Source organism: Dysidea avara, chromosome 11 (genome assembly GCF_963678975.1).
Source record: "Dysidea avara chromosome 11, odDysAvar1.4, whole genome shotgun sequence".
In the NCBI taxonomy this organism is placed as follows: Eukaryota; Metazoa; Porifera; class Demospongiae; order Dictyoceratida; family Dysideidae; genus Dysidea; species Dysidea avara.
In genome coordinates this window covers 24,073,917-24,101,868 of record NC_089282.1, presented here as the reverse complement: position 1 = coordinate 24,101,868, position 27,952 = coordinate 24,073,917, and the positions used below count along the sequence as shown (strand labels likewise).

The window sequence follows — 27,952 nt, the reverse complement described above, 5'->3', positions numbered from 1 at the left end:
GGCTACAGATCACTTTTTCGAAAGTTTAACAACGCCATGGGCTTAGGATCTTTGTTTCCCTAGTACAGGGCTCTTAAAAGCGTTCGTATAAGAACGATCGTGGTTCGCTACGGATTTGTAAAACGACAGAATTGTCGAGGAAGACGTTCAGTAATGTTTCGAATACGTCACCAGGACATTACCAGTACAATTATTGTCTTAGTCTGCTCAAAGAGGTGATTGGAACGATTATTGCATCATCCTTGGCGCAAAACAATGCCGTGATGTAATCTAATTGCATTCCAGTGAGTTCACGGAAAGTGTGCAACAATGACCAGACGGTTTATTTGCCGCCCCCACACAAACCGTCTGGCACGCGAGATTAGTTCATAAGTTAAACGTGTATTGTGTCAAGAAAGCCAAGCCTTTTTGCACTGGCTGTTAAACAGTTTGGTCATTCCTTCCGATTCTGTTTCCGCCCACGTGCGACCGAATCATAAGGTCACACCCCTTTCAAAGAAAATGAATTCTGGTGGTGATTTTGAAGGTCTAGTTTTGAAAGGAATCACGCCCGTTGATGGAGACAGAGAACTGGGGCGCGGGGCTTACGGAAGAGTTTATGCTGTCAACTATTATGGAACGACCTGTGCTGCCAAAGAGATCCATTCCATTCTGGTCGAAGGAGTTGGCCAAGTGCAAACGCAGCAAACCGTTGGATCGTTTATGAGGGAGTGTCGTCAATGTAGTTCCCTACGTCATCCTAACATCATACAGTTCCTAGGTGTTTATTATCCTAACGAGGGGGCGGGTGGTGTGCAGAGAAGAATTCAGCTACCAGTAATGGTCATGGAGATGATGACAGAAAGCCTGACCTCACTGGTTGATAAACATGAGAAGATTCCTGTCCATATAAAATTTTCAATTGTCCATGATGTCTCCCTTGGCTTACGCTACCTTCACAATCATGACCCTCCCATTGTCCACCGAGACCTCTCCCCTAACAACATCTTATTGACGGCACATCATGTGGCAAAGATCAGTGACCTTGGAGTAGCAAAAGTGATAAGGACTGGCACAAATAGGACACTGACTAAAGCTCCAGGAACTATTGATTTTATGCCACCTGAATCTCTAAGTGACAATCCAGTTTACGGTCCCTCCTTGGATGTATTTTCTTTTGGTGGAATAGTCTTGCACACGTTTAATCAGCAGTGGCCCCGTCCGTCAGAGCAGGTTCGTTTTGATCCAAAGACCAGAAGAAAAGAGGCATTAATGGAAGTTGAGCGCCGTCAGCAGTACTTGGACAAACTTAAAGGAGAAGAAGCTGAAGTATTGAGGCCATTGGTGATGGAGTGTCTGGATGATGACCCTGCTGTGAGGCCAAACATGGCTGCTGTCTATGACAGGATCAAAGCGAGCAAGGACGCCTACATGAATATCGATGAGTCTTCACAAAATATTATCACTCTATACCAAGAGAATATTCAGATGAAAAGTGAAGTGGAGCTGACAAGAAGTGAAAATGATGAACTGAAGTCTGAAAACCATCAATTAAATGCTGAACTCAGCCATTTGAGACAACAACTGGAGGTGGGCTATATAGCTAACATGCTACTATAAATTATATCATTGTTATAGACCTCCAGAATATGTGTAACATCAGAACATGTTGACAGTCAACCTAACAGAGACAATGTAGGTAGAGGAAGAAGTGAACCAAGACATTACAAGTAAGTTGCTGTTTAAGTGCCATACAAGCAGAAAATTTTGGCGAACAGAATATTTAGCATTGGCTTAATAATTTGCATTTGGCGCGAGTTTAATTCGACAAAATGTGTGTCTAATGAAATGGAGTTCCACGTAGTGTATAACAAATCTACTCAAACAGTCTGGGTGAAATCAGTTGTGAAATCAAAGGTGGTAGCCAACTAATGGCTGCAATGTGATGTTAATTATAATGCTAAAATTTTTAACAATGCACACAGCCTTATTAAAGTTTATTAGCATTGACATCATTGCAGCCATTTGTTGGCTGCCACCTTTAATCTCACAACTTATTTCAACCAAAGGCTGCACTTTTTTCACAGCTTGCTGCTGTTTTTGTGCAGATATCACTTCTTTTTTGTAATTGCAAGTTAACCTTTTCCCTTTTACTAGCTACTGGAATTGTTGAAGACTGTGGCTATATGTATTTACGAAGAACTGAAAGAAGACGGTGACGAATTTTGAAGGCACATATAACCCAACGATAGCTGGGCAGATTCGACGGAAATTTAGTGGGAGATGGTCTGCCCTGTGAAAGTTTCCACAGCAGAAAAGGGGTACATGAAAACGGCATTTTCTTGGTTCTGTAAAATGAGTATGTTGCCTGCCCACACTGGCTGTACTTGGCTGCACGACACACTTGCATATTTCATAATTTTTGTAGTACTCTAATAGAGCACACATTTTTTTCTGAGCATTTCAATGCAACACATATAACATTTTCACTGATAGATCTATAAGTTATTATTCTAAACCAGAAATTTCTTTTATAAGGTAGAAATTAAGTGAGGTGAGCAGTGGCAGAGTGGTAAAGAGGTCCCATCAGTTGCTATGGTAAACCAATTTCTTTCAAAAACCTCTGGTTCCATCGTTCTGGACTAATACTCGCCACTTGCCAGTCTTTTAGCGCTTACACTCCACCAATCCCAAAACAACAGTGAATCATGATCATACCTGAAAACTTCTGCTTTGTAAAATTGTTCATTGTTACTTTATATAGTATATGCGTATCTCTCTAGTACCTACGAAGTTAAATCTCTACACATTTCGGCTGAAATCTTGATCAAGCACACAGACAGGAACTTGAACAGGATATATCTGTAAACTCCCACGCACTGGGATTTTTTAATAAGTATATCCTGTATACTTGGATGATATCATGGTTGTTACACTTGTCCTCGGCTCCACCTTGGACTAGTGTAACAACCATATCACCCTCGTAACAGGATATTATAACTGTAACTTAATGCATGATGCAGTTCTATATGGTGTGTGTGCACTTTTAAATGAGAATAATATTGGATGCAGGTCTGTGATGCAGCATTTTGCACAATGGATTAAGGAAGGCAAATTCAGTTTGTTGGCCATGATGCTTGGTGTTCTGCTGGCTTACCTCATGTGCTCACTTTGGATTGAAAATAATAATTTAACAGCTAAAAATAAACTTTTGATAGATGAACTTTTCTCGATGAAAGGTGAAAATCAGAATGTCACAGAGCTTAACCAGCAGCTACTAGATTGGGTAGAGCATTATAAGATTAGCCATGATATAATAGTCACACAAGTTTACTACATTAAAAAATGGATGGATGCAATCAGCAAACTCCAGGAACACAAACAGCATGTTATCCAATATTGTAAACTAAAGAAGAAATTTAATGAATTCTTTGCCAGCCCTGAAGAGGTATACAAGCTACACAGACTACGTCAGTTAATTAAATATGACCTTGATGAAGATAATGATGAGATAGTAGTACACCTGGTAGAAAGGCTAATCATGAGATTTAATGTGGAGTATGATAAGTGCTTGAATGCTTTGTTGTTCATGAACTTTGAGGAGATGAAGCAGCTACAGGATGGTACAAGCACAAAAAAGATTGAAAATATGATGGATGATTTTCTAAAGAAAGTTGCCACCATGCAGTCACAGCGGAGCACCAATACTGCTATACAGCATACATCATTGGTTAGTTTCATAGGAACTGTGGCTTACAGATTAGCCACATGGATGGGCCATTGGCTCTTCTCAAAATTAAATACATAACAGTTAAGTAGCTGCTGAACAAACTGCTTATAAGATGTACAATCATACTACGAGTTATTTGCAGTACATGTATAGGCCTACAATTATTGTCAATATTGGATATGTTTCTTGTTTCCTTCAATGTTGTGTGGCAAGCTATATAAAAGTAATTTATATGTAAAAGTAATTTTAAATGTTGTTTCATAGCTCACTTGTACCGCTTGTTCTGGACCAATTTCCAGTAAAAACTGTAGCCCATTGACCCAAATCTTGTAGTCTTCTGAAGACAAGGCTACCACATTGATCACACTGTTGAGGTCAAGATGTGTAACAAGTGATTTGATGATCACAAAATTAAAGCTACTGGTGAGTGGTCAAGATGGTAAAGGCATACCGATGTTTCACAACTGGATCAAAATCTTTCCTACCCTGTACTAAAGGACTAACTGATGATCGTACATTTAGTAATTTGTCTGGAGGAGGACAATACAATGTAGCACACCTCTTTACTAATATATAGTTACCTGATTTGATATCCTTATCAGCTGGCTCAGCTGATTTGGCCCAACAAAGCTATAATATAAAATGTGAGAGTACTACCATAATTGTGACCGGATTTGCGAAAAGCGATCTTCCATGCACATCCAATTAATTTTATTAACTTGGAAGATCATAACGCAGTGCTCAAAAACATGATTATTAAGCTGAAAATTTGCCATCCAATATGCTATGTTGGTGCTCACAGCTGACCATATTTCAAGTCAATAGCCTTAGTTTTCCAATCTGAAGTTGTGATCATTAAGCTCGGTAAATTGAATGCGTGTGGAAGACCCTTTTCCGGTCACAATTGGGTAAGTGTACAGTACCTTCTGTTTGTCTATCAACACAGTAAAAAATCTCTTGTGCATTGGTCCCTTGCCATCTTCAGTAAACTTGTACATCCAGCATCCAACAGATAAGTTCTATGATTTGTGACAGTTATAACTACACTAGGTCACTTTACTATGTCACCTTCAACAGAGTAGCTCTGGCCTCAGACAAACTTTGCTCACTAGTATTTATTGCTACCTGTGACAGTAATGTGACATTACTTGACCACAGTAAAAATTGTTAAACATACTGGAGACTGTCCTTGTTGTTGGGCACTAGTGAAGGTAAATTGTCCTTGATCAGTTCTAGTGTGGTAAAAAAACTCTAATACAACACACACATAATAGTGACTTATACTAACCCAACTTCTCCACTTTGTTGTGCATTTGATAACAATAGTGCACAATAATTGAGTTGCTTCTCCATAGCATAGTCTAATGGAGTGCGATTGGTGACATCTTTGATGTTGGGGTTGGCTGGTATAACAATAATTATTTAACAAGTGCTAGTGTAAAGCAATATTACCTTCAGCAACCAAAAGTGCCTTGATCACATCAGGATTGTCACACACAACTGCCCAGTGTAATGGAGTATGCCTGTATAGTGTATACAGTAAACGTGTGCAATTATACCTAGTAAAAGCTGATTGTTTAATTTGAGTGTTCTCTTTGTAAAGTGTAACAAATTCAGCTTACCCTTGCTTGTCAAAATCTTGTACACTAGTTGGTCTAATACTTCTAATGATATTAACTTCTTTAGCACATCCCTGCAGTACACACATTACAACACTGTCTGACTGTTTACTAACCTCATCTGCTGCTACGTGCATCACAGTTCTACCCTTGTTGTCCTGATATTTGGTAGCTTCAATACTGATCAACTCCTACAGGTCACCGACAGTCATTTTAACTAGTGAAGTATCAAGCACACCTTCAGTGTTCCTGTTTCGTGTTTGTGTATTGCCCAGTGGATGGCACACATTCCATCTATATCTGCTAGTGTTGTGTCTGTGTAGTGTATAACATTTTATACTGTGGCCTAGAACTTGACATAATGACCTGCTCCATTTTGTTTCAACACTTGTATGTGTTCTGGTCTGGCATGGAAGGCTGCCCACATCAGAGGAGTCATCAGACTACTGTCTCGTACATTAACATCTAATCCTGCCACCTATAGAGATATAACAGTTGGATGTTAGGGTATATACACTAGGTATATGTTTTTGAACAACCATATCTACATAACTATGTGTGTGCCTTGTATATTGTGCCTAATATAGTTATATACATTCCGAGTAACACCAATGAACACATGTACACGCACGCACGCATGCACGCACGCACACACACACACACACTGCACATAACAAGTGTACATCATGTTTACGAAAAGCAAAGTATTGTAAACAATGAAATTTGGAGAGACCCACTGTAGAGCCACTACAATTGCAATTAGTTGATAACTCTACTTCAATTTTGCTAACAACTTAAGTCTTGCCAAATTTAGTTGTCACAAAGTCCAAGCTTCCATTTTTTTGCCTTACTGACCTTGTCAAGTAGCAGCTGGGTACATCTTGGATCAGAATTATTAGTCACCCAATGAAGAGGATATCTCCCATTATTATCCTATGACATCAGCTCATATTATACACCAACACATAAAGGGATCACATGACATACTGGAATCATCCCATCAGCTCCAAGGCTGAGCAATAGTGCCAACATCTCATAGGATCCATTATAGGAGACATGATGTAATGGAGTACTACCATCTATATACAATATTTAGGGCTTTAATAACACACAAGAGTATTATACATACACTTACCATTTGACACAATGTCGATGTCAGCTCCAGCATCTATTAACATTTTCACACAAGTAAAATGCTCGTTGTGGATGGCGTGCATCAGTGGAGTACGTCCCTCACTGTCCCTCACATCAATACTCCCTCTCACCCTAGCCTGGTCATCACCATCAGGGTTTAGTTCCGATATGAGTTGTGCCAGTTTCTTCTGGTCTCCAGTGGATGCCATGTAATGTATTGGCTGCATGTCATATGAACTACCAACTGGGAAACTGTGGTCTGGAACTACTGCAGTATCTGAGACAGGCTTGATAGATATCAACTGTATTGCCTCTTTTGGAGGTGGCTTTTGGTTATATGTCTTAGGATCATGTGTGGACATTGGGATTTCAGGTTCTTCGGGAATGATGTGACTGTCTGTTTCATCAACTGAAGGACTAGTGACCACTTCTGACTCCAATTTGGGTTTAACAGAATGTTGATGATTGACTTCATCATGATCGATCACTGGTAAACTATAGCCCTGATGATCCTCTGAAATAAGGTTGGTGTTAGTGGGAGTTAATGTGCCAATGTTACTAGAATCAAATTGATGGTGTGATGGTTTCACCTTAACAATTGCACTGTACACAGGCTCATTCTTAGCTAGTAACACAGTATAGAATACACACACTACTACACAATGTAATTACACTAACTTTTTAGTGGTTCAGTTTCGGACACTGAAGCATTGTCAGTAACAGCACTTGTGTTAGTGATGACAGTGGATGAACCAATCTGCGGCTCATACGTATCTAGTTTAATACCATTAGTGGCAGTAGAAGTTGCCATCAATGGAGACTCCAGTGATGGTTTTGAGTCTGTGTTCTTATTAGACACATCAAGGGGTGCCACTTTGTTGAATTTTTTTCTAAGCGGTGAGTGTGGCCGCTTGGGAGAAGAAGGCTGATCTTGATGTGATAGAACTTCTTTTAGTAAATCTACAAATCCACAGTGGTATTTAAAAGCGGTATAGTTAGAATCTTTTAAAGGGACAAAATATTAAAATTTTGTGACTGTTGCAACTGAATAGTATTACACAATTTAAATTACTGAACGTTTGATTCATTTGCCTTGATCTTTCAATACTTTGCTGCCCCCTTAAAAGTTCTAGTTATACTAGAATTACCAGAACTTCCAGAAGATGATCCTCCCATGTTGTCATTGTCATCAGGTACTTCTGTGTTTAAAGAATAAAATGTTCATCAGCCTGCAGTTATGAATCCAAATGACAACCTTTTGAATGCTCCAGCCAAGCTGCAGTGGGAGTGTCACTACGTTCAGAAGGTAGCTGCTCTTGCAGGGGTGCCGGGACTTTCACTTGTTTCCATGGGGACATCCTGTAATCAGCCAGTTTAACTCACATTCTGTGCACCCTTACAAAATGATCAATACTAACGTACATCTTTCAAAACAGACATGTCTTCTTGATTCTCTTCTGATTGTAGTTGTCTGTACAAATCTTCTTTTGATTCTGAAGGTACTACTCCAGGTGGAATAGCTAGTTTGTTTTCCTCCATCGTCAGATTCCTGAAAAAAAGTGGTGATGAAAAGGTAACAAAAACGAAAAAAAAAAACTTCCTTCGAGCCGGAGTGGAACCAGCGACCTATGGATTACTATACCATTACAGTCCACCGCTCTACCAACTGAGCTATCGAAGGATACAATAATCAAAGGGTTTTCAGAACCCTTTTGTTCTTCCCTAACCATTTTACGGTAATTCCCCTACGCCCTCTGGCAATTGTTGTGGTACAAAAAACACTCACGTATTTTACAATGACAGTCCACGGCGTTTAAAAGAGTTGATTAGGCTGATTCACAGTGACACTATAGTAGTTGAATCAACTTCACGCCTGCCCAAACGCACAACGGAGACGTGCCCCACCCATTTCGGTTTTGCAAAACAGCAATGGTCAATACTTAACCACTCAGTATATTACACCGTATAACATCGTAGTTCCGTCAAATTATAAACTGTAAGAGTTGATGAACAAATTATTGTACAATGCAATGTAAAAATTGTTTGTTGCTTCTTTTTAAAGTCACAGCAGATCATGGTCAACCAAGACAATCACCATTTCACGACTTTCGCTTTTGAAACGGGTTCTCCCAAACTCTCATACCTGCAGCAACACAATAGCAGAGGCGTAGCTAAGGGGGGGCAAGGGGGGGGCATTTGCCCCCCATCACTAAATGATTTTTTTTTAAATCTTCGTCACAAGTTTACCAGTGTAAACTGACACGCAAATGACTGTAACTTATGTACACCACTATGCGGTATCACCAGGGGTTGCTAGTGAATGCGCACACACACAACATTCAACTCGCTCGTGAATCCACCGAACGAAAATATTAGAGACATACTTCTATATTTAGCCTAGATTACTAGCGTGATAGAACATTTTTGAATCTAAAAAGAGTGACCCGCTTCTCCGCGGCAGGAGTCACAAGTGACAAAGGAGACCAGATGACGCTACGAACCTACTGCCTACGAGGTGATAAAGTGTTAGCTAAATAAATGTACCAAGTTTATTTTATCGAGTCGATCACACTGGACCTTTGTACGTACGGCAGTGCATTCTGTTTTTACTTTGTCAGTCAGTCAGTCAGGTGGATCAGTCAAGCTTACAAGTTCTGCTAGCAAGACAGGTGGGATTTCGTGCAATACATGGCATTTCAATTTCGCCGAGTGAAGTGAGTGAATACGTCATCCTGTCAGCAGTGTGCTAGGACTGTAGCACAGGCTGTGACTAACGTAAAGTAACCTGTATTTACACTAAAGTATTAGCTCTACCGGACTGTGGATGAATTTGTTGGAGTACAGTTGTGGCACGTGCGATGATGCTCGACGAATATAGCTACCTCGATTGGAAGCAGTCAGTACTGCAGTAGTTACGTAGCTAGTTATTTAAGCTGTAATAATACAACACCGTATGTTGGCTAGCCCACCATTGGGTCATTAGCCTTTTTTGCAATCATGTATGATTTTGAGTGTTTCGTGGGGGTATGCCTGCCCCTCCATCACCTTCTGGCTAGCTACGCCCCTGCACAATAGTAACAGCAGTGAATAGTACACTGCACGAAAATTTTGGCTAACAAAGCTTTAACAAACTACATAGGCGAATTTTTCAATGTAAACATATCAGACAATTCAATGTATTTTAATGTCATTCAGCTACAGTACACTGTAAAAAATTAGTAGTGAATTGCTCTGCCACAATACTCACTACTTTTAAGTAGTGAACGTCACTACTTGGTGGTCAATGTAGTGACGTTCACTACAAACTTAGTAGTGAACGTCACTACACAAAAATAGTGAGTATTGTGGCAGCCATTAGTAGTGACGTTCACTAGTTTGTTTTTACTGTGTATGAAAATGTACTGTTTGTTCAATTAGAATTTTAAAAATAAAACTGATTCTACAAAAACCTGTTAATTTTAGCAACTTTTATATGCTCAGCTGTATAGCACGTATATCATATAGGGGGTGCGGAGGGGAGGGGTGGTGGGCCGCCCACGCGCAATAAGTGGTTAACAGTGAAAAAACAGTCTATAAGTATCATACAACTGTTTAAATATATACGTTCTTTGATATTGTATATGCATTAGTTTGCCAGTGATAGCTATAAACGGCGAAAAGAATGTAATGAATTGCCCGCCCACGCCCAATTTGCGCCTTCGTTAAAATGGCCTTGCTCAAAGATGATTAAATGTCTATGACATAGTTTTCTGTATAAATACTTTGGTTTGTTTATCATGCTGTAATATTGTGCTGCTGTGTTATACTATAATAATATTATTCAATGATGTTTGTTTCTATTACTTTAGTGGGAGGTAGAGGCGTCCATGATGATGATTGGGCAATGTGCAAATAAGGTGAGTGTATGCTTTGTAAAAAGAAGCCCAAGTAGCTGTGCAGGGCTCATCTTCTGTACAGATCAGCTTCTGTATAGTCTTTCATTATTTTATTTTTCCCGAGGGGTAGCCAACGCCCACGCAAAACACAGAAATGGTGTACCAGAGGGGTTGCCAACGCCCACGCAAAGCAAGCACCCAACTGGCGTGTACGAGACTCCCAATCTTTATGTATTTTTAAAAGCATTTAGTGATATCGCTAACTAGTAACTACCTGTACAGTTGTTGATCTACATCTTGTTCTAGTTATTCATGATCGATCATTGTCTACTTTGTTAAACTCACTTTCTCCATTATTTTTACATGATTTTGGATTTAGGATTTGGTTTCTAATATATTTGTGTATTTCTGATTGCATTTCTCACATAGCATACAAGCATTGGCTACCCCTCGCTTTTTACCAAAAGCCAGTTCATCTCTAGTTGACAAAGATAGTGTGACCATCTAATTATGATATTACAAACTAAATTAAATTCTTGATCACAGATACACATTTCCCTTGTTGCTATATGTGGCACACCACAAAATTAACCAATGTAAACAACCATTACTATACCTTGTAGTGTTTTATTTTGATGTGAATATGTAATGAAGTGTGTGTGTGTAGTGTGTGTGTGTGTGTGTGTGTGTGTGTGTGTGTGTGTGTGTGTGTGGTGTGTGCGTGTGGGTGTGTGTGTGTGTGTGTGTGTGTGTGTGTAGTGTGTGTGTGTGTGAGTGTGTGTGTGTCTGTGTGTGTGTGTGTGTGTGTGTGTGTGTGTGTGGTGTGTGCGTGATAAAGATTTTATTAAATTCACCAATTTAAATGTGACTGTTTTTTCCACAGGTTGATACGTTGGAGAACTGCAAACAAATAACTTGAAATTTTTATAATGACCATTTTTCAAAATATTTATTTGATTACATGTACAAAATACAAAGATGTATCACGTGATCAAAAAAGTTATTAGTGTGATGTACAAGGACTATTGACCATTGAAAAGTTGATGAATTAAACATTTGAAACGGAATACTTCTCCATTGCAATTCGCCCACGCAATATAGCGCGCGCGTCATTAATAATCAGTGCTCAGCCAGGGTATGCGACTATTGGATTGAGATGGTGATTTTTATAAAATTATTTGTACCGTGTAAAACGTTCGTCACGAACGGTATAGCTAGCTGAAGTATTCAAGAAAGGATAGATCTAGCCTGGTATAACCTGGAATCGTTAAAAAGTTCGCGCCTGGATTGTTGGGGTGAGCCAATATTTTCATTGCCAATGGTTCTATGTGTAATGTTAAACCCCCTACTTTGTACCATGAAGAAGGCCGTATTAAGCTGTTACATTTTTCGTGAAAGTAGATGTCATGCTGGCCATTCCTGCTAGAACCTGGAAAAGGCTTAAAAGTTATCTGACGCTCCATAACAGAGCCTTGAAAACCTGCTTCCAGTGTAGACGCGTGTATCTTGCCAATAAAAATTTTTTATTAAAAGTCGCTTAATTGTTGGATATGAAGCAATACTTTCTAATGGGACCATGTGTATGAGAAAAACTTGATAATGACAAGGCCTTATTACTGTTACTACGTGCACTAGCTAAGTTTGGGACCTACTTAACATGTCAAATACAGAATTGTCAAGAAGTTATGATTTCAGGGGTTAACACTAGGTTTACAGATAGGACCATGGACAAGTGTCCTGATTGTTGAGGTGTACTGATTTCAGGAATCTAAATGCACTAATACAAATTGGACCACAAACAATTTCAAAGTGTCCATACTTCAAGGTGTTGGGCTCCACTTTAGAGCATACACTCTAATAGAAGACATACTTTGAATGAGTAGTAAGCTGGATATACACTGATTCAGGAACATACCTCCAGGTTGGGTCTCTTCTAGACTGTGCTTGTCACGGATCACCTTCTGCTTCTCTCCTAAGAATAAAAGCAATTTCATACATCTTCTTGGGATACCCATCATACCATAGCCACCCTGTACCATAGCAATATACTACAAGTAATAGGCAGATATGCAGAGGAGGCTGGTAACGCATCATACAGTGTATAGTGCAACCAAACAAGGTACTTGGTATCAACAAAAGCCATACAATGTATTGGGGTGGTTAAGAAGAACTCTGGAAGGTGTGATGAGTGCATTTACACAACTCAATACAGTACTCAGTATTAACATTGAGATGTTGGGGTTGAAAGGACATTGCTTTCCTTTGAGATCACAGGATGTCATGGCTGGCATAATATGCTCACAATGCAACTAGATGGTAAGTCAAGTGTTTGTGATCAGATTCCTGGACTCAGCATGTATATAATTTTGCAAATCAGATCCTTCCATCGCTAAGGTACCAGTGCTTCAGTTTATAAAAATGTACAACAGTAACAACAACAACAACATTGAAGTGACCTACTACATGAAGTGACCTACTACATAATGTACATTTGCAAATCCTTCATTACAGGCAGCATCATGAAAATGATAACTAAGTGGATACTTTGTAAGAATATTAAAATTGTCCGTTTGCTTTTCATTAGTCAATTTTCAAGACTGCACGTAGGATTTAGTTGGCCCTCCTATGGGGCATTTATTCTGTGAATGCTATCCCACTAGCGACCTTTAATTTGACAGTGTAGAAACTAAATGTCCGTCATAGAGTCAGTTTGTATTAATTTTGAGTAAAACTGTAATTGGTTGCCAATTTTACTTCAGTTTTGCTAATAATTTAAGTCTTGCAAAACTTTGTTGTCATAAAGTCCAAGCTTCCATTACCATATAGCCTAAATATTTTGAGGAAGAAAATTTTTGCTGATTTCTAGGTTTTGGCGGTTAACAGCAAAAAATTTATTCTTGACCTCCATATGGTCTAATACAATTTGGGAAAATCTGTGAAATTTTATTTTTGCAACATTGGGCAAACTCGAAAATATTGCCCCTCAAAATATTTATGCTACACATTATTTAACCCTATATATATATATACTTAAAGTACTATTAATTATACCAAGAGTTCATAATAATAGTAAGACTATATCCTCTTCTAATATTATGAACTTTTGATTATACTGACCATGTCAAGTAGCAGCTGGGTGCACCTTGAATCAGTCACCCAATGAAGAGGATATCTCCCATTATTATCCTACAACATCAACTCATATTATACGCCAACACATAAGGGGATCACATTACATACTGGAATCATCCCATCAGCTCCAAGGCTGAGCAGTAGTGCCAACATCTCATAGGATCCATTATAACAGACATGATGTAATGGAGTACTACCATCTATACAATATTAAGGGCTTTAAAATCCCATGAGAGTATAATATTATACACTTAGCTACACAACATTTGACACAATGTTGATGTCATGATCAGCTCCAGCATCTATTAACATCAAAATGTTTGTCGTGGATGGTGTGCATCAGTGGAGTACGTCCCCTCAAACACATAAACTTTTTGCCAAGTTTCATGTTAGAACCCTGACTGGCTAATAATGTTGGAAATCTAGCATTTATGAGCAGGAGATTGCAATTTTGCCTTATTTTGTTGAAAAATGATTACTATCATAAATTAAGCTTTTTGGTAGATGATTCACTTAACATAAATTGCTATAGCTAATATATAGTGTTGCTGGCATAAAACTTATATATTTAGTGATGGCCTAAACATCCAACTTCAGTTGTCATCAGCTCAGCAGATAAAGCAGTATGTTGAAGTATAGATTTATAAACCCCAGGTACCTGGGCAGCTATGGCGGGTTGAAGGTCTTATAGCTAATAGCAGACCAAAGGTATATACACCTGCATGGGCCATTACTTTATGCAGAGACAAAACTGAGACACAGAGTTATTTCTGGGTGGGGCAAAATTATTTCAGAGTTACTCTAGCCTGTTCACTTCTCCGCTATAAACATAGACCTACATACAGTAGCCACTGCCATTTCGATCACGTGATCAAGTGACGCGCTTTGCGAGGGCGCCCATGGCTACATTACAGCAGTCTCATGTAGCCACTGAGACGTCAATTTTTTGGGGGTCCACTTCACGACACTTATCGATTAGAAATTATAAGCGCCTGCTGCGAGGCGCTTATAATCTCTAATCGATAAGCGCCGAGCGGAGATTAGGGTCTGGCCACGCGAGACTGACTAACATGTTATCTATGGTGTTATTTATGAATTTGGTGTGCATCTGCGCGTGGTGGAGCGAGTTGTTCTATATTATCTACCGATTCACCATGGATATTCTGTGTTGGATATGGTCTGTTTGTGAATTTATTGGGTTACTCGCGGAGCTGACACTATTAGGAATTGAAGTACCGGTGAGTAAGCCTCGGTCTTCGCCGGCGACCTTCCTTTTGTATATAATCCTCCAGCAATTGACTGCCAAGCTAACAGGATGTGCCAGCCTTTTGATAAGGCTTCCCAACCGCACAGTGTCACGTGTTCTGTATATCGTTTTGGTGTGTTGTCAGTTTCAAACCTAAAACATGTTTACTACAAATTTACCCCTAGACTCACTCAATAACATTACTCAGTAGTTTACAATGCTTTTATTTATAGCAAGGGCTTAGGTGAACTTGAAACTACTGAGACTTGAAAAGTATTTTCTGCCTTACACATACACACTCTGCACGCAGACTTATAATATAGTAGGATTAGCATTGTTTTTTGTTCAAATTGTACTTTACTGCTACTACATACAGGTACAATATGTGGTGGCAATTGTAGTACAGTGGATCACGAGAAAGAAGCACTACTTGTTGATGTGCCTTGCTATTGTGATGGCTTGGATCACCTATGTAGTTTGGGCCAAAATTTGTTCTTTGACAGCTAGTAACATGTCTTTGAGAAGTGAAAATGATTTTCTAAGGAGTGAAATTCAGGCTCTAAATGATTCTTTTACATATGAAATTCATGTAATCAAAGATCAGAATCAGAAGTTGATGGAACAAAATCAGACATTGATGAAGGAAAATCACAAGTTAATAGATCAAATTCAGAAGTTGACAAATCAATATCAGATGCTTGTGGATCAAAATCAAACATTGACAATGCAAAATCATGAGCTCAAGGACCAAGTTCAGAAGTTGACAAATCAGTATCAGATGCTCGTGGATCAGAATCAGACACTGACAGTGCAAAATCATAAGCTGATAGATAAAGTTCAGAAGCTGGAAGATCAACATCAGTTATCAGTGAATCAAAATGAGAAATTGACCAAAGATAATCAACAGTTGATGAAGCATATAGACCAATATGAGGCTAATCATGATATGATAGTTATGCAAGTGTTCTATATCAAAAAATGGATGGACCCAATCAGTAAACTGGAAGAGCACATAAAACATGTTATCCGATATTGTAAATTAATGAAGAAATTTTATGCCGGTTCTGATGAGATGGACAGACTACGTCAGCTAATTAAATATGATGTTGACGAAGGTGATGATGAGATAATAGTTCCTAAGGCCATAGAGTTGATCATGAAGTTTAAGAAGGAGTGTGATAAGCTTATGAATGCTTTATTGTCCATGGACTTTGAGGAGATGAAAGACTTACAGGATGGTACTACAACTGATAAAATAGAGGTCATGATGGATAATTTACTTGTGGAAGTTACTTACTTACAGTCACAAAAAAGAGCTAATGAACAGCAAAGAGCTAATGAACAGCGAAGAGCCAACGCACAGAGAAACGCTGTTCCAAGAAATACTGGCAGCTCAAATACTGGCTTACAAAGTAACTCATTGGTTGGTATTGTAATTGATGTAGGTTACAGGTTTATTAAATGGGTGGGTGGTTGGCTCTTTTCATAACATACTAGTTTAGCAGCTATTGTTCATACAACCAAATTCATGAAGTGCATGTACATTGAATTATTGTGCAGATGATGATTTTTTTCTTATTACAAGCTAACAAAGACAAATGCATAAATACTTCAGATATTTCATAGCTCTTTGGCATTTTTAATAGAGTACAAGGATTGATCCAGTTGTGAAACATCTTTTCTCCTTTAAAAGTCGTTACCACTCACCAATAACCTTTCTCAGCAGTGTAAACAATGTGGTAACTCTTCAGATCCTCATCAACACCCAACGGATATTGCTGTTCAGGTGTTGTGGCATTAACAACCATCCATACTGAACTAATGTTTACCTTCAATAAAATGCTTACTATTGCATGCTTAGCCAGCTATAGTGACAGTCAATGTCATCATATATTCACCACAATGCTGAATTTCCTAAAGACTATCCAGCTTGTTACTGGTAAGGCAAGTTTAAAAGATCTGTGATCAGTTGTAGTGCTAAACCCTAATCTGTAGTGTGTCATAAACTGTTGGACAACTGAGTACAGGGACATAGCCAGGATTTTTCAAGGAGGTTGGGGTTCAACAGCAACACTTAAAACACCAGCAGTGGGCTGGGGATCTGGGGGGCACAGCCATCAGCCACTAAGAGACCTTGAACCTTTTTATGGTCCAAAGATTGCACATCAAAATGCATGATACAGAAGTCTATCTATTCCCATGGCGTGACTAAACAACTGCAGAACATAAACCATACTCATTTCACATCACCCACATTTACATGTGGTTGGGCACTTGTGATGGTAAATTGTCCTTGATCAGTTTTAGTGTGGTGAAATGCTCTAATATATCATGCACACAATGTTGGCAAAAGCTAGTCTCGAGCCCAGACCCTGTAGTCTCAGTTTGAGATTAGGTATATATACTGACCCAACTTCTCCACTTTGCTGTGCATTTGATAACAAAAGTGCACAATAGTTGAGTTGTTTCTCCATAGCATAGTCCAATGGAGTGCGATCAGTGACATCATTGATGTTGGGGTTGGTTGGTACAACAGATATATACCCGAGACCAAACAAATGACACAATTATTGTTATTACCTTCAGCAGCCAAGAGTACTTGAATCTCATTTGGGTTGTCACACACAACTGCCCCATGTAATGGAGTACACCTGTAATGTATGAGTGTAAACGTGCACAAATATATCTAGTAATGGTTGACTGTTTAATTAGAGTGTTTCCATGTGTGAGCACAATATACTTACCCTTGTTTGTCAAAATCTTGTACACTAGTTGGTCTAACACTTCTAATGATATTAACTTCTTTAGCACATATGTCACACATTACAACACCGTCTGGTCACATGACTGTTTTACTTCTGCTGCTACGTGTGTCACAGTTCTACCCTTATTGTCCTGGTATTTGCTACACTGATCAACTCCTACAGGACATGTATGCAGATGGTCATTTAACATAAACTAGTTAAGTACTAAGCTCACTCTCAGTGTTCCTGTTTCATGTATTGCCCAGTGGATGGCACACATTCCATCAATATCTGCTAGTGTTGTGTCCGTGTTGTGTGTAACATTTTTACAGTTAGTACTGTAGTTTAAAACTTGACTATTATGACCTATTGTTTTAACCAGTCACTTTTAACACTTCTGGTCTAGCATGGAAGGCTGCCCACATCAAAGGAGCAATCAGACTACTGTCGTGTACATCCAATCCTAGCTGCCACCTATAGGGGATTATATAACCAAGAGTTCATAATATTTGTGGAGCCAGTACATCCTGTACAAATGCACTGCTACAAGTTCACTTTTGATCATATGTACACCTCTCTATCCTGCTTCTAATGATGGTTGAGAATCGCTGGTAGGTGATGATTCATGTTGATTAGGTCAAGCTTTTGTTCTAAAAGTATTATTTGCAACAGTAAGTTTGCTAAAATTAATATACTTCAGTTAGACACACCCCAGAAATATATCATTTCACTTTAGGGCTGAAGTAATCATATACAGTTGGTATAATTATGTTTTAATGATTGACCAAGCACTAACTATGATAGCTTATAATTATGACCATGTCTTTGTGTGTGCCTAATATGTAAGCAGTGTGCATTCAAAGTAACATCAACAAATACACACACTCACACACAGTGACACTGTTAGTGACTGTACATTGTCACTGTACACGTGAGTTTTTATGAAAAAACGAAGTGCTGTAAACAATTAAAAGAGACTAAAAGTCCACTATAGAGCCAGTTTGAATTAAAACTGTAATTGTTTGCCAATTTTACTTCAATTTTGCTGACAACTTAAGTCTTGCCAAACTTTGTTGTCATAAAGTCCAAACTTCCATTACCAAATAGCCTAAATGTTTCAAGGAAGAAAAATTTTGGTGATTTCGAGGTTTTGGTGCTTAACAGCAAAATGCTTTCTTTCACCTCCATATTATAGTCTAATACAATTTGGGTTTGCTGTTTGCAAATCCATGATTTTTTTTTTTGCAACATTGCTCAAACTCAAAATTTTTCCCCTCAAAATATTTATGCTACACATTATTTAGCCCTATATATACTTAATGTATTATTAAATACTGAAGTAGCAGCTGGATGCACCTTGGATCAGAATTATTAGTCACCCAATGAAGAGGATATCTCCCATATTATCCTATGACATATTATACACCAACACACAAAGGGATCACATGACACACCGGAATCATCCCATCTGCTCCAAGGCTGAGCAGCATCTCATAGGATCCATTATAACAGACATGATGTAATGGAGCACTACCATCTATACAATATTAAGGGCTTTAAAATCCCATGAGAGTATAATATACACATACAAACCATTTGACACAATGTTGATGTCAGCTCCAGCATCTACTGTATTAAAATCTTCATGCAAGCAAAATGTTTGTTGTGGATGGTGTGCATCAGTAGAGTACATGCCTCACTGCCCTTCACATCAATGCTTCTGGCTCCCTGTTGAAAAAAATCTGGAGAGTAGCCAGGAAATTTTGGAAGGGGGTTCGAATTTGGAAGTGGAATATCTGGGAAATTCCCAGGGTATTCTCTACAGCCTAGACGAAAATTATGCATAAGCAAAATCTTCCCTTAGGCAATAACATTAAAATTCTATCTAGCAGTAGTGGCTCAATACATGGAATCACCAGGTCCAATTTAAGATTTACCAGTAACCAAAGTAACTTATAACCCATTAATTGGCCAAAGGAAAATGTACAATAATGTAGTTACATAGCTACAATAAACTACATACTTAATTGTATAATTTTTTTTTTTGGCTGATAGCTATTTGGCACTGTTAAGTAATTAGCTACAGGACTCTTGTCTACATTACTGGTAACTGTAGGATTATAGAATTATATATTGCTGATAACTTGGAAACTTACAGGATTAGATGTTATAACTTTAATTTGCTGGTAACCAACTTGGTAACTTATTGAAGTATAGAACCGTACAACTTTATAATATTATGTTAGTCTACATTACTGGTAACTTGGAGTAAAAACCTTTATTCCAAGTTGGTAACTAATTAAAGTTGGTTTTCCCTACTGGTAACTGACTTGGTAACCTGCTGAATAACAGAACCATAAAATTTTTTATATTTTTCCTACATTACTGGTAGGCTGGCCGGTAACTTGGTAACTTACAGGGCTAGAAGCAGAAAACTTTATATTTTTGCCTATTATGCTGGTAATGGACTTGGTAACCTCTGAATAACAGAACCATAAAACTTTATATTTTGTATACATTACTGGTAACCTGGTGGCTAGATGAAGAAAATTGAATATTTTTGCCTACTTTACTGGTGTAACTTGCTGAATAACAGAACCATATATTTAACTTTATTATTTTGTCTACATTACTGGTAACCTGCATGGTAACTTAGTAACTTACTATAATCATTTTTGTCTACTTTGCTGGTAACCGACTTGGTAACCTGTTGAATAACTGAACCATAAAACTTTCTATTTTTGCCTAAATTCAGTGTACTGGTAACCAAGTAATTGGTAACTTACAGGGCTAGATGCAAAAAACTTTATATTTTTGCCTCCTTTACTGGTAACCAACTTAATTGGTAACTTGCTGAATAATATAAAATCATAAAACTTTATAATATTGTCTACATTACTAGTAACCAGGTAACTTGGTAACTTACAGGACTACAGGGTATATAGATGCAAAAAAAACTTATTTTTGCCTACTTTGCTGGTAGCCCACTTGGTAACTACTGAATACTTTTAAAGTGGCTCAATACAGTTTCCCTATGGCTTCACCATGAAATTTGCAGGCCTGAAGAAAGCACACTATTGCCATAAAGCACCATGTACTAACAGAAATCAATGAAGCATTTTGTTCTCTACACTTTACAACAAACAGGAACTCTAATGTATACAAACACTTGTTTACTGATCACTATAGCAACAGCTAGTCCAGAACTCTCTGGGATGTGTGTGTGTATCACGAGTTCCAAGTTTAGCGTTAACTGGGTCTGTTATTAGACACTAAGTTATTTATATGATTATCTACCATTTTGCAGAGCTACTTTCTTATCAGGTCTTTAGTTCACGCTTTACTTCTACCCATGTCGCACAAAGATTTGGAATGGGTTTTTTAAAATTTGCCACAACCAGGCAGAAGCAAGCATTAAAAATTGGTTTCCACACAATTACAGCTTATTAACTACTGCTTGCTTGCCCATCCAAAATTTGACAGTTGTATCTTGAAAAACCGGCAACTAGTTCTTTTTTGCATCAGGCTTGTATATAAGAGCACCTGGCAAGCTTGTTAAATGCTCTGATAAGTTGGTTTACTGATTGGTGAAGTAGATCACAAGACTAAGACAAATGTTTATGATTATGATATGATTAAGGTACAGGGTAGAGTGTATACCCAATCAAATACATAATTACACAATAACAATATCCAAGCAAAAACAAATATTTAAGAAACAAAGATTTAAAACTATTTGGCTATAGATCTTGCATTTAAAACATTGGAGGGTAAACTGTTCCAATTATTAATAATCCTGTTGAAGTAAAATTTGAGTGTAATCTTGTGTGATGTTTGAAAAGCTTGAATTGATGACCCCTAGTTGTATAGTTGTAGAAAATGTGATAGCATTAGAAAAATCTAAATTGGAGTACCATAGTTCTTACAATTTTTTACATTAAAATCAAATCTCCTCTGTTCTGTCTATAATTCATTAATGGTAAGTCTAGAATGGTGCCGGAGTCTTTCAGAATATGTATATATTGTCTCTAATAGAGGAAACTACAGCTAGACAGGTGGCTCTAGCTACGTCGCCCATTTTCAAATTTTCTTCGATCAGGCTAAAATAAAGTAGGTCCCAATTAGTGTTGTTCCAGTTCTCAGTACTGGAACTAAAATAATTCCAGTTTCTGCCCTTTTTATTCCAGTTCCAGTTCTAGAACTAGAACTGGAACTGGAACAATAATTTTTGCTTTTCTTAAGACTGGAACTGGACTTGAACTATAATTTTACTTTCTTCAAGACTGGAACTAGAACTAGAACTATAAAGAAATTTTATCAAGTACTGGAACTAATACTGGAACTGGAATTGGTCATATTAAACCATACCAAATCTGCTTCCATCCCTTCCACAATATTTTATGACAATACTTCTGCCTCTCAAGACTTTGACAAAGCTAATTTATTTAACAAATACTTCTACTCAGTGTTCTCTCGAAGTACTTATTCCCTTCCTAATTTTGAAAATATGCCCCAAGCAAGTGTGTCCCTTGACTCAATTTACATCTCTGAAGAAGACGTTTATGATGTATTATTATCTCTGGATCCTCACAAGGCAACTGGTATCGATGGAATCAGTCCAGCAATTCTAAAACACTGTGCATCTGGTCTAGTCAAACCTCTGCACTATTTGTTTTCCTATGCTATCCACTACTACTCACTACCTTCTGAATGGCAAATTCACTGTATTACTCCTATCTTTAAATCTGGTGACAAAAATAGTGCCACCAACTACAGACCTATATCTCTGCTTTATGTTGCATCAAAAGTACTTGAACGATTAATATACAACAAAGTTATAGCCTCCATTTCCAATGTCATCTCTATGTGTCAATTCGGATTTATGAAAGGCTGTTCAACTTCACAACAACTTCTCATATTTTTAAACAGTATTCATGAACACTGTAAAATTCAAACAGATGTAATATACTTAGACTTTGCAAAAGCATTTGACAGAGTTCCCCACAATGAATTACTTTTAAAACTCTGGAAAATCGGTATCACTGGCAATCTTTGGTGGTGGTTTAGATCTTACCTCAACAACAGACAGCAATGCGTTCGCCTTAATGGTTCATATTCCACCTTCTTACCAGTCCTATCAGGTGTGCCTCAAGGGAGTATTCTAGGACCACTTTTATTTCTTATCTACATCAATGACTTATTTTTATCTGTCCGTTCCTCTAATGCTCTCTCCTTTGCAGATGACACAAAATGCTATAAACAAATTCTTGAACATCTAGACTCCATACAACTTCAACAAGACCTTGATTCAATGGCAAACCGGTCTAGAGATTGGAACCAATTTTTTAATACCAGCAAGTTTATACATCTATCATTTAATACAACATTCCCCACATCCTATTTCATAGACGACACTATAATCAAAACTAGTAGTACTCACCGTGACCTCGGTGTCATTTTATCAACTGATTTATCTTGGAAAAATCATTATAACCATATATCAGCTAAAGCCTATAGAACCCTTGGACTACTGAGACGTACCTTCAGCCACTCAGTTGACATTCCAACCAAGAAAACTTTGTATTTAGCATTAGTTCGATCACAATTACTTTACTGTTCTCCTTTATGGCACCCCTACCTTATTTGCGACATCTCTGCTTTAGAAAGAATCCAATGCCGGGCAACCAAATTTATTCTAAATGACTATGTAACTGATTACAAAACACGTCTTATCAAACTTAACATACTACCACTGATGTACACCTATGATCTTTATGACATACTTTTCTTCGTAAAATCAATCCAGCATCCATCTAATCATTTCAATATCAGTAACTATGTCAACTTTTGCCGCAATCCTACCAGATCCTCCACCAGTAACAAGCTTCAACACAATTTTACATCATCCAACAAACAAAGTAACTTCTACTTTAACAGATTACCAAGAACCTACAACAGTCTACCAGTACTTGACTTAAATCAACCTTTTTCCACCATTAAATCACAGTTACTCAAGATCTTTTGGCAGCATTTTACAAACAATTTTAACTCTGACAATCCTCACAGTATGCACTTTCTTTGCCCTTGTAGTACCTGCTCCAAGTCTCCTCGTCCACCAAACTTCAGCAGTAATTAATTTTTTTTTTCTTCTCGCTCTCTCTTAAAATAAGTACTTAGCTATATAAGTAAGTTTATTATTAAATACACATGTAAGTTTTAAAATTATAGGATAGTTCAACTATATACCAAATGTAAATGTATGTAATAACCTTAGCCAGCTAACTTAATTTCATTGTAATTTTATACATTCAATTGTAAATGTAAGTTGTACGTATACTTTTTCTGGCTGTGGGCACCAGTTGCCCACAGACCATTAATGCAGGCCTTGCCTGCATTAAAAAGCAGTTAAAATAAAAAAAAATAAAATAAAATACAGCTTTTGCCAATGAGATTTTATGTTCTTATTATAAGACCAGAATTTATCTGCAGACAAAAGCACTTAATGTAGTATAACTTCATAAAAGATGTATGTATTACAACCAGCGTTGAAACCGCGTCGGGCGAATTTTTTTTTTGGGCACACTTTGGACTTAGAAAATTTTCACGAAATATTTTTTTCCGGATAATGTTGTGTACGTATCCTGGATACTGACATGTTGAAGCCGACTAGTTAGCAGGGCCAACAACGTCGTGTTCTCCGCCAGACTGGTAGCCGCTAGAAAAGAAGGGCGAAAAAATTGAGCCAGTTTAGAAGAACTCTTTCCTCCTGCCGTTTTTTCAGAAGGACTGTTCTTACCTTGTTTCTCTCACTGGCTGCCTCGCTGGCTGCCTCATCACTATGAACTGATTTGTCAGTGGCGTCTCGCATCACCTGGCAGCACAGAGCTATTCACAGGTTGGTGAAGAAGCAGTTTGTGTTTTATTCTTGACACCACTGTGTGTGTGTGTCTCGTTTTTGTGCTATGTATTAAACTGTTTGTACCTCCTGCAAGGAAGAACAACTTAAGCCGATTGCATTGAGGTTAAACAATAAATCAAATTGTGTGTGTGTGTGTGTGTGTGTGTGTGTGTGTGTGTGTGTGTGTGTGTGTGTGTGTGTGTGTGTGTGTGTGTGTGTGTGTGTGTGTGTGTGTGTGTGTGTGTGTGTGTGTGTGTGTGTGTGTGTGTGTGTGTGTGTGTGTGTGTGTGTGTGTGTGTGTGTGTGTGTGTCACTATAGGTGTTACGAATTCTCTCATGGAAGAACGGCTCTGTCGAATGTGTTGAGTTTTAATTTTTTTTTTAAATCTGACATTAGATAACTTGTTTGTTTTTATCTGTTGTACCAGTTATAACTGAACAAGGGATGGTCACTACCTATGTGTGGTTCTAGCTGTAAAACCATCTACGACTGTGCAGATGGTCCTACTGAGTATTGGAACTATAATATTATGTTGCTGAACATCAGTTGTGGTTTTTGTCATCTTATTAGTATTACCAAATTCTACTTTCTCAGAAAGAAATGTGAAAAATTATTTGCTATTCTATTGTAGGTACAATTAAGTGACTGATATTTGTAGTGACATTAAGTCCCAATAGAAAATAACATTTCGCTACTTAGAGATGTTCCTTGCCCTATAGAGATGCTACTGTTATATACGTTAATTCACCTATCAATGTATTACCCTACTATCCTGCCCTTGGGCATATATGGGGATTTCTAACAGCTGAATGTCAAATGACCCATAGAAGGGCAAACCTATTGTGTCAAATCCTCACTTATCCACACAGAGATATGACAAGTTACAAGAAAAAGTATACTTGTGTGCTTAATGAATGATTATCAAAATTAATGTCCTATAGTGCGGCAACAGTTTTGTGTCAATTCTCCCTGTAAATACATTGATAGGTGTATTATAGATATTTTAATTTTCATCACCACTTTATTATGTGGTAACGTGGTCATGATTTTGTGTGATGTTGTGTGTATTGGGTATGATGTTCTTATTTGTAGGTGGAAACTCAGATATTGCAAGCAACTGGCTAGGGAATTCAACGTCTAATGAGGTAACCTAACACACTACAGAATGCCAAGAAATGCTTATTGGATCGAAGTCATCTCATCTTTATGCAATCACTGTGAGAATAAGGACTCATTGTTCCAACTAGTCTCCATGCCAGACAGTTTGTGTGGGGGTGGAAAATAAGCTTCTAGTCACTGTTGCACACATTCTGTGACCACTGTGGAATGTTGGCAGAGCCAATCAGATTGCCTTGCGGGCTCTATAAAACAAACACCAATTATTCAAATTCTTACTGTAATAAAGGACTGAAGTTTAACAATGCCAGGATATTTGTTCCCCTTGTACAGAGCTCTTATAATCATTGGATTTGTGAAGTAGTGGAATTGTCGAGGAAGACCTTCAGCAATGTTTCAAATACATCATGACATTACCAGTACAATTTTCGACTCAGCTTGCTCAGACGTGACTGGCATGATTCATCCTTGCCACAAAATTCGCCTCAGCTTGCTCAGACGTGACTGGCACGATTCATCCTTGCCACGATTCATTCTTGCCACAAAATTTACCTCAGCTTGCTCAGACGTGACTGGCACGATTCATCCTTGCCACAAAACAATAGTGTGATGTAATCTAATTGCATGTCAGTTTATTCATAGAAAGTGTACAACAGTGATCAGACTGTTTATTTCTCGCCCCCACACAAACTGTCTGGCATGTGAGACTAGTTAGGTACCTATATACAAATGTTGTACTTTTGCTGCATATTCAAGTTTTTTTGTTATTCAGACAAAATAATTGTTAAATCTGCAATAATGGGTAAATATGTGGGAGCTGATGAAAACAGAAAAGAAACTCACTGTAGTTTCTAATAACTATGTTACATACTGTGCAGGAATTGTGATCCACAGATGTGATTACTGTTAACCATTTAATTGAGTGACTGACAGTCTACTTGCTGGCTAATGTAGTACATAGTTCTACGTATATGACTCAACCATACAGTTAAGGTACATCTTTTTTATAAAGGACAAAAATTACCAATCTTTAAGAGGTTTCATTGTATATAGACAAATTTGTAAATTCTCAGTGCTATCTCTTATACAGGTTGTTGTACAGGAACATTTCTAATATTATTGGTAATTAGAACTGCTCCCGTACAGTATGAGTCAAGCATATGTTGAATGACCTAGTGTATGTATGGTATAATTATGTACATATATATAAACTTATCTATTGGAACCACTACGTACGTATGTAACGAACAGTTTGAGACCAACTGAGGAAATCTTACTGAGAGTTTGTCCTTTAAATTGTATTCTATAGGAACCACAGAAATTTTTCTTTATAGTGGAGGGTACTTTAAGAGAGGTTCTACAGTTAGATAATCCATCAATGCTTTTTAAATTCAGGAGTAAGAGTTACATGGTGCAAGTCAAGGTTGTCGACCAACAGGAAGAATTGTATGCAAAAGAAAATGAACAAGTAGCTACAGGTATCAAAACACACATATCCAATGATCAATAAGTGGGTGTGGTTCCATGGTAGTCTACAGGCTCCCATAAGCAGGCATAGCACTTTTCTTGATGCCATGCAGACTTGTTGCGTACAACAACACAAACCCAATAAGTGGGCATAATACCATAGAGGATGTGGGTGTGGCTCCATATATCACTTAAGACACCAAAAACATTCTCAAATGGTGCATGAGTACAGCTCCACATTAAGTCCCTTGAAATGCAACCCAAATGACCTGACACTAACACACTAATAGACCTTCAGTGCTGGTCACTGTAAAGTGTTAGTAACAATAGCACTTCAAGTTCATACATGCATAAAGAAGGACAGTAGATGTACTCTATAAAATTGACGAGGATGCATTGATTTTTATTGCGGAAATTTTGAATGACATGTGCTCTTATATTATAGCACCTGAGAACTGATACCAGTAGTATATGGGAGAGTAAACTTCACAACTTCATTTTTTATCCCCTTAATTCTTTAGGCTATCATTAGTTGTACAAGAGATGATATGGTGACACAATTAGTACACACATAAAGTATCCACTATAGCTGTCACAACAATGGATTAAATATCACACCTAATAGAAGTGAATACTTGATTATCTGACCTTCGACTATCAACACACTTACTTACAGTAGATGTGTCTGTTCTATTAGAGTATTTCGTCTAAGGCGTTCATTTCATTAGAGTAACTCTGTATAAAAATAGGCTTTGATTATCTGAACATGTCTTGGTACCTAGGGGTCAGGAAGCACTGTACGAGTAATTTCTTTACAGCTGTCAGCCATGCAGGCATTATTTAGACAGTAAAGGACAATAAGTTTTCAAGCACAATTACCTTATAAATCATGGAGTAATAATAGTACTTCTGCAAATTTACCATTGGATAAAATAGCAAATAACTTGCACTAAATCTACTACACTAACACTGATGCAGCCTTCAGGTGTGAGGATACAGCTAGCATATTGA

At 37.8% G+C, this 27,952-nt stretch overlaps 3 protein-coding genes, 2 long non-coding RNA genes and 1 other non-coding gene across 10 annotated transcripts; 4 read left to right on the top strand and 2 right to left on the bottom strand.

Moving 5' to 3' along the window:
* The first annotated feature begins 479 nt into the window (after window positions 1-479).
* Window positions 480-3,908, top strand: LOC136237822 (uncharacterized). Of its 2 annotated transcripts, none has more exons than XM_066028039.1 (3): window positions 480-1,569; window positions 1,618-1,709; window positions 3,052-3,908. In XM_066028039.1, exons 1-3 carry the CDS (start codon window positions 502-504, stop codon window positions 3,785-3,787), a joined length of 1,896 nt encoding a protein of 631 aa, XP_065884111.1. In that variant the 5' UTR covers window positions 480-501; the 3' UTR covers window positions 3,788-3,908. The 2 variants fall into 2 exon arrangements, with proteins under 2 accessions (XP_065884111.1, XP_065884112.1); XM_066028040.1 differs by lacking the exon at window positions 3,052-3,908 and adding an exon at window positions 2,137-2,474.
* LOC136237821 (ankyrin repeat, PH and SEC7 domain containing protein secG-like) lies at window positions 3,767-12,353 on the bottom strand. Of its 3 annotated transcripts, none has more exons than XM_066028037.1 (22): window positions 12,253-12,353; window positions 8,190-8,605; window positions 7,885-8,133; window positions 7,718-7,821; window positions 7,611-7,661; window positions 7,141-7,422; window positions 6,464-7,087; window positions 6,316-6,407; window positions 6,184-6,261; window positions 5,695-5,806; window positions 5,567-5,643; window positions 5,445-5,519; window positions 5,332-5,402; window positions 5,162-5,232; window positions 4,998-5,112; window positions 4,887-4,941; window positions 4,778-4,834; window positions 4,633-4,728; window positions 4,291-4,339; window positions 4,131-4,239; window positions 3,979-4,075; window positions 3,767-3,922 (listed from the first exon to the last, which is right to left on the bottom strand). In XM_066028037.1, coding segments are annotated over exons 3-22 (2,235 nt in total). In that variant the 5' UTR covers window positions 7,887-8,133; window positions 8,190-8,605; window positions 12,253-12,353; the 3' UTR covers window positions 3,767-3,904. The 3 variants fall into 3 exon arrangements, with proteins under 3 accessions (XP_065884109.1, XP_065884110.1, XP_065884108.1); XM_066028038.1 differs by having other exon boundaries at window positions 7,885-8,011; window positions 8,249-8,605; XM_066028036.1 differs by having other exon boundaries at window positions 7,885-8,605.
* On the bottom strand, window positions 8,061-8,143 carry Trnay-gua (transfer RNA tyrosine (anticodon GUA)). Its single transcript is given in 2 exon segments — window positions 8,061-8,096; window positions 8,107-8,143. It is a non-coding gene; the product is annotated as a tRNA-Tyr (tRNA).
* LOC136238695 (uncharacterized) lies at window positions 8,865-11,359 on the top strand. 2 transcript variants are annotated; one of them, XR_010693168.1, is made up of 3 exons: window positions 8,865-9,176; window positions 9,265-10,358; window positions 11,221-11,359. It is a non-coding gene; the product is annotated as an uncharacterized lncRNA (long non-coding RNA). The 2 variants fall into 2 exon arrangements; XR_010693167.1 differs by having other exon boundaries at window positions 8,865-10,358.
* Window positions 12,354-14,503: 2,150 nt separating the features above from the next.
* Window positions 14,504-16,303, top strand: LOC136238887 (golgin subfamily A member 6-like protein 4). The gene is made up of 2 exons (XM_066029521.1): window positions 14,504-14,707; window positions 15,092-16,303. The coding sequence occupies exons 1-2, from the start codon at window positions 14,540-14,542 to the stop codon at window positions 16,202-16,204; spliced, it is 1,281 nt and encodes a 426-aa protein (XP_065885593.1). The 5' UTR covers window positions 14,504-14,539; the 3' UTR covers window positions 16,205-16,303.
* Window positions 16,304-24,025: 7,722 nt separating this feature from the next.
* LOC136238401 (uncharacterized) lies at window positions 24,026-26,263 on the top strand. The gene is made up of 2 exons (XR_010692961.1): window positions 24,026-24,354; window positions 25,451-26,263. It is a non-coding gene; the product is annotated as an uncharacterized lncRNA (long non-coding RNA).
* The last annotated feature ends 1,689 nt before the right edge of the window (window positions 26,264-27,952 follow it).

Bases quoted from the DNA above. Each gene is read 5' to 3' on its own strand.
- LOC136237822 (XM_066028039.1), top strand. From the start codon at position 502: ATGAATTCTGGTGGTGATTTTGAAGGTCTAGTTTTGAAAGGAATCACG. The intron at 1,570-1,617 runs GTGGGCTATATA...TCATTGTTATAG, and splicing joins ATTTGAGACAACAACTGGAG to ACCTCCAGAATATGTGTAAC. The intron at 1,710-3,051 runs GTAAGTTGCTGT...TATTGGATGCAG, and splicing joins AGTGAACCAAGACATTACAA to GTCTGTGATGCAGCATTTTG.
- LOC136237821 (XM_066028036.1), bottom strand. The intron at 5,644-5,694 runs GTCATTATGTCA...TACACTACACAG, and splicing joins GTTGAAACAAAATGGAGCAG to ACACAACACTAGCAGATATA. The intron at 4,835-4,886 runs GTATGTTTAACA...TTACTGTCACAG, and splicing joins AACAACAAGGACAGTCTCCA to GTAGCAATAAATACTAGTGA.
- LOC136238887 (XM_066029521.1), top strand. From the start codon at position 14,540: ATGTTATCTATGGTGTTATTTATGAATTTGGTGTGCATCTGCGCGTGG. The intron at 14,708-15,091 runs GTGAGTAAGCCT...TACTACATACAG, and splicing joins TATTAGGAATTGAAGTACCG to GTACAATATGTGGTGGCAAT.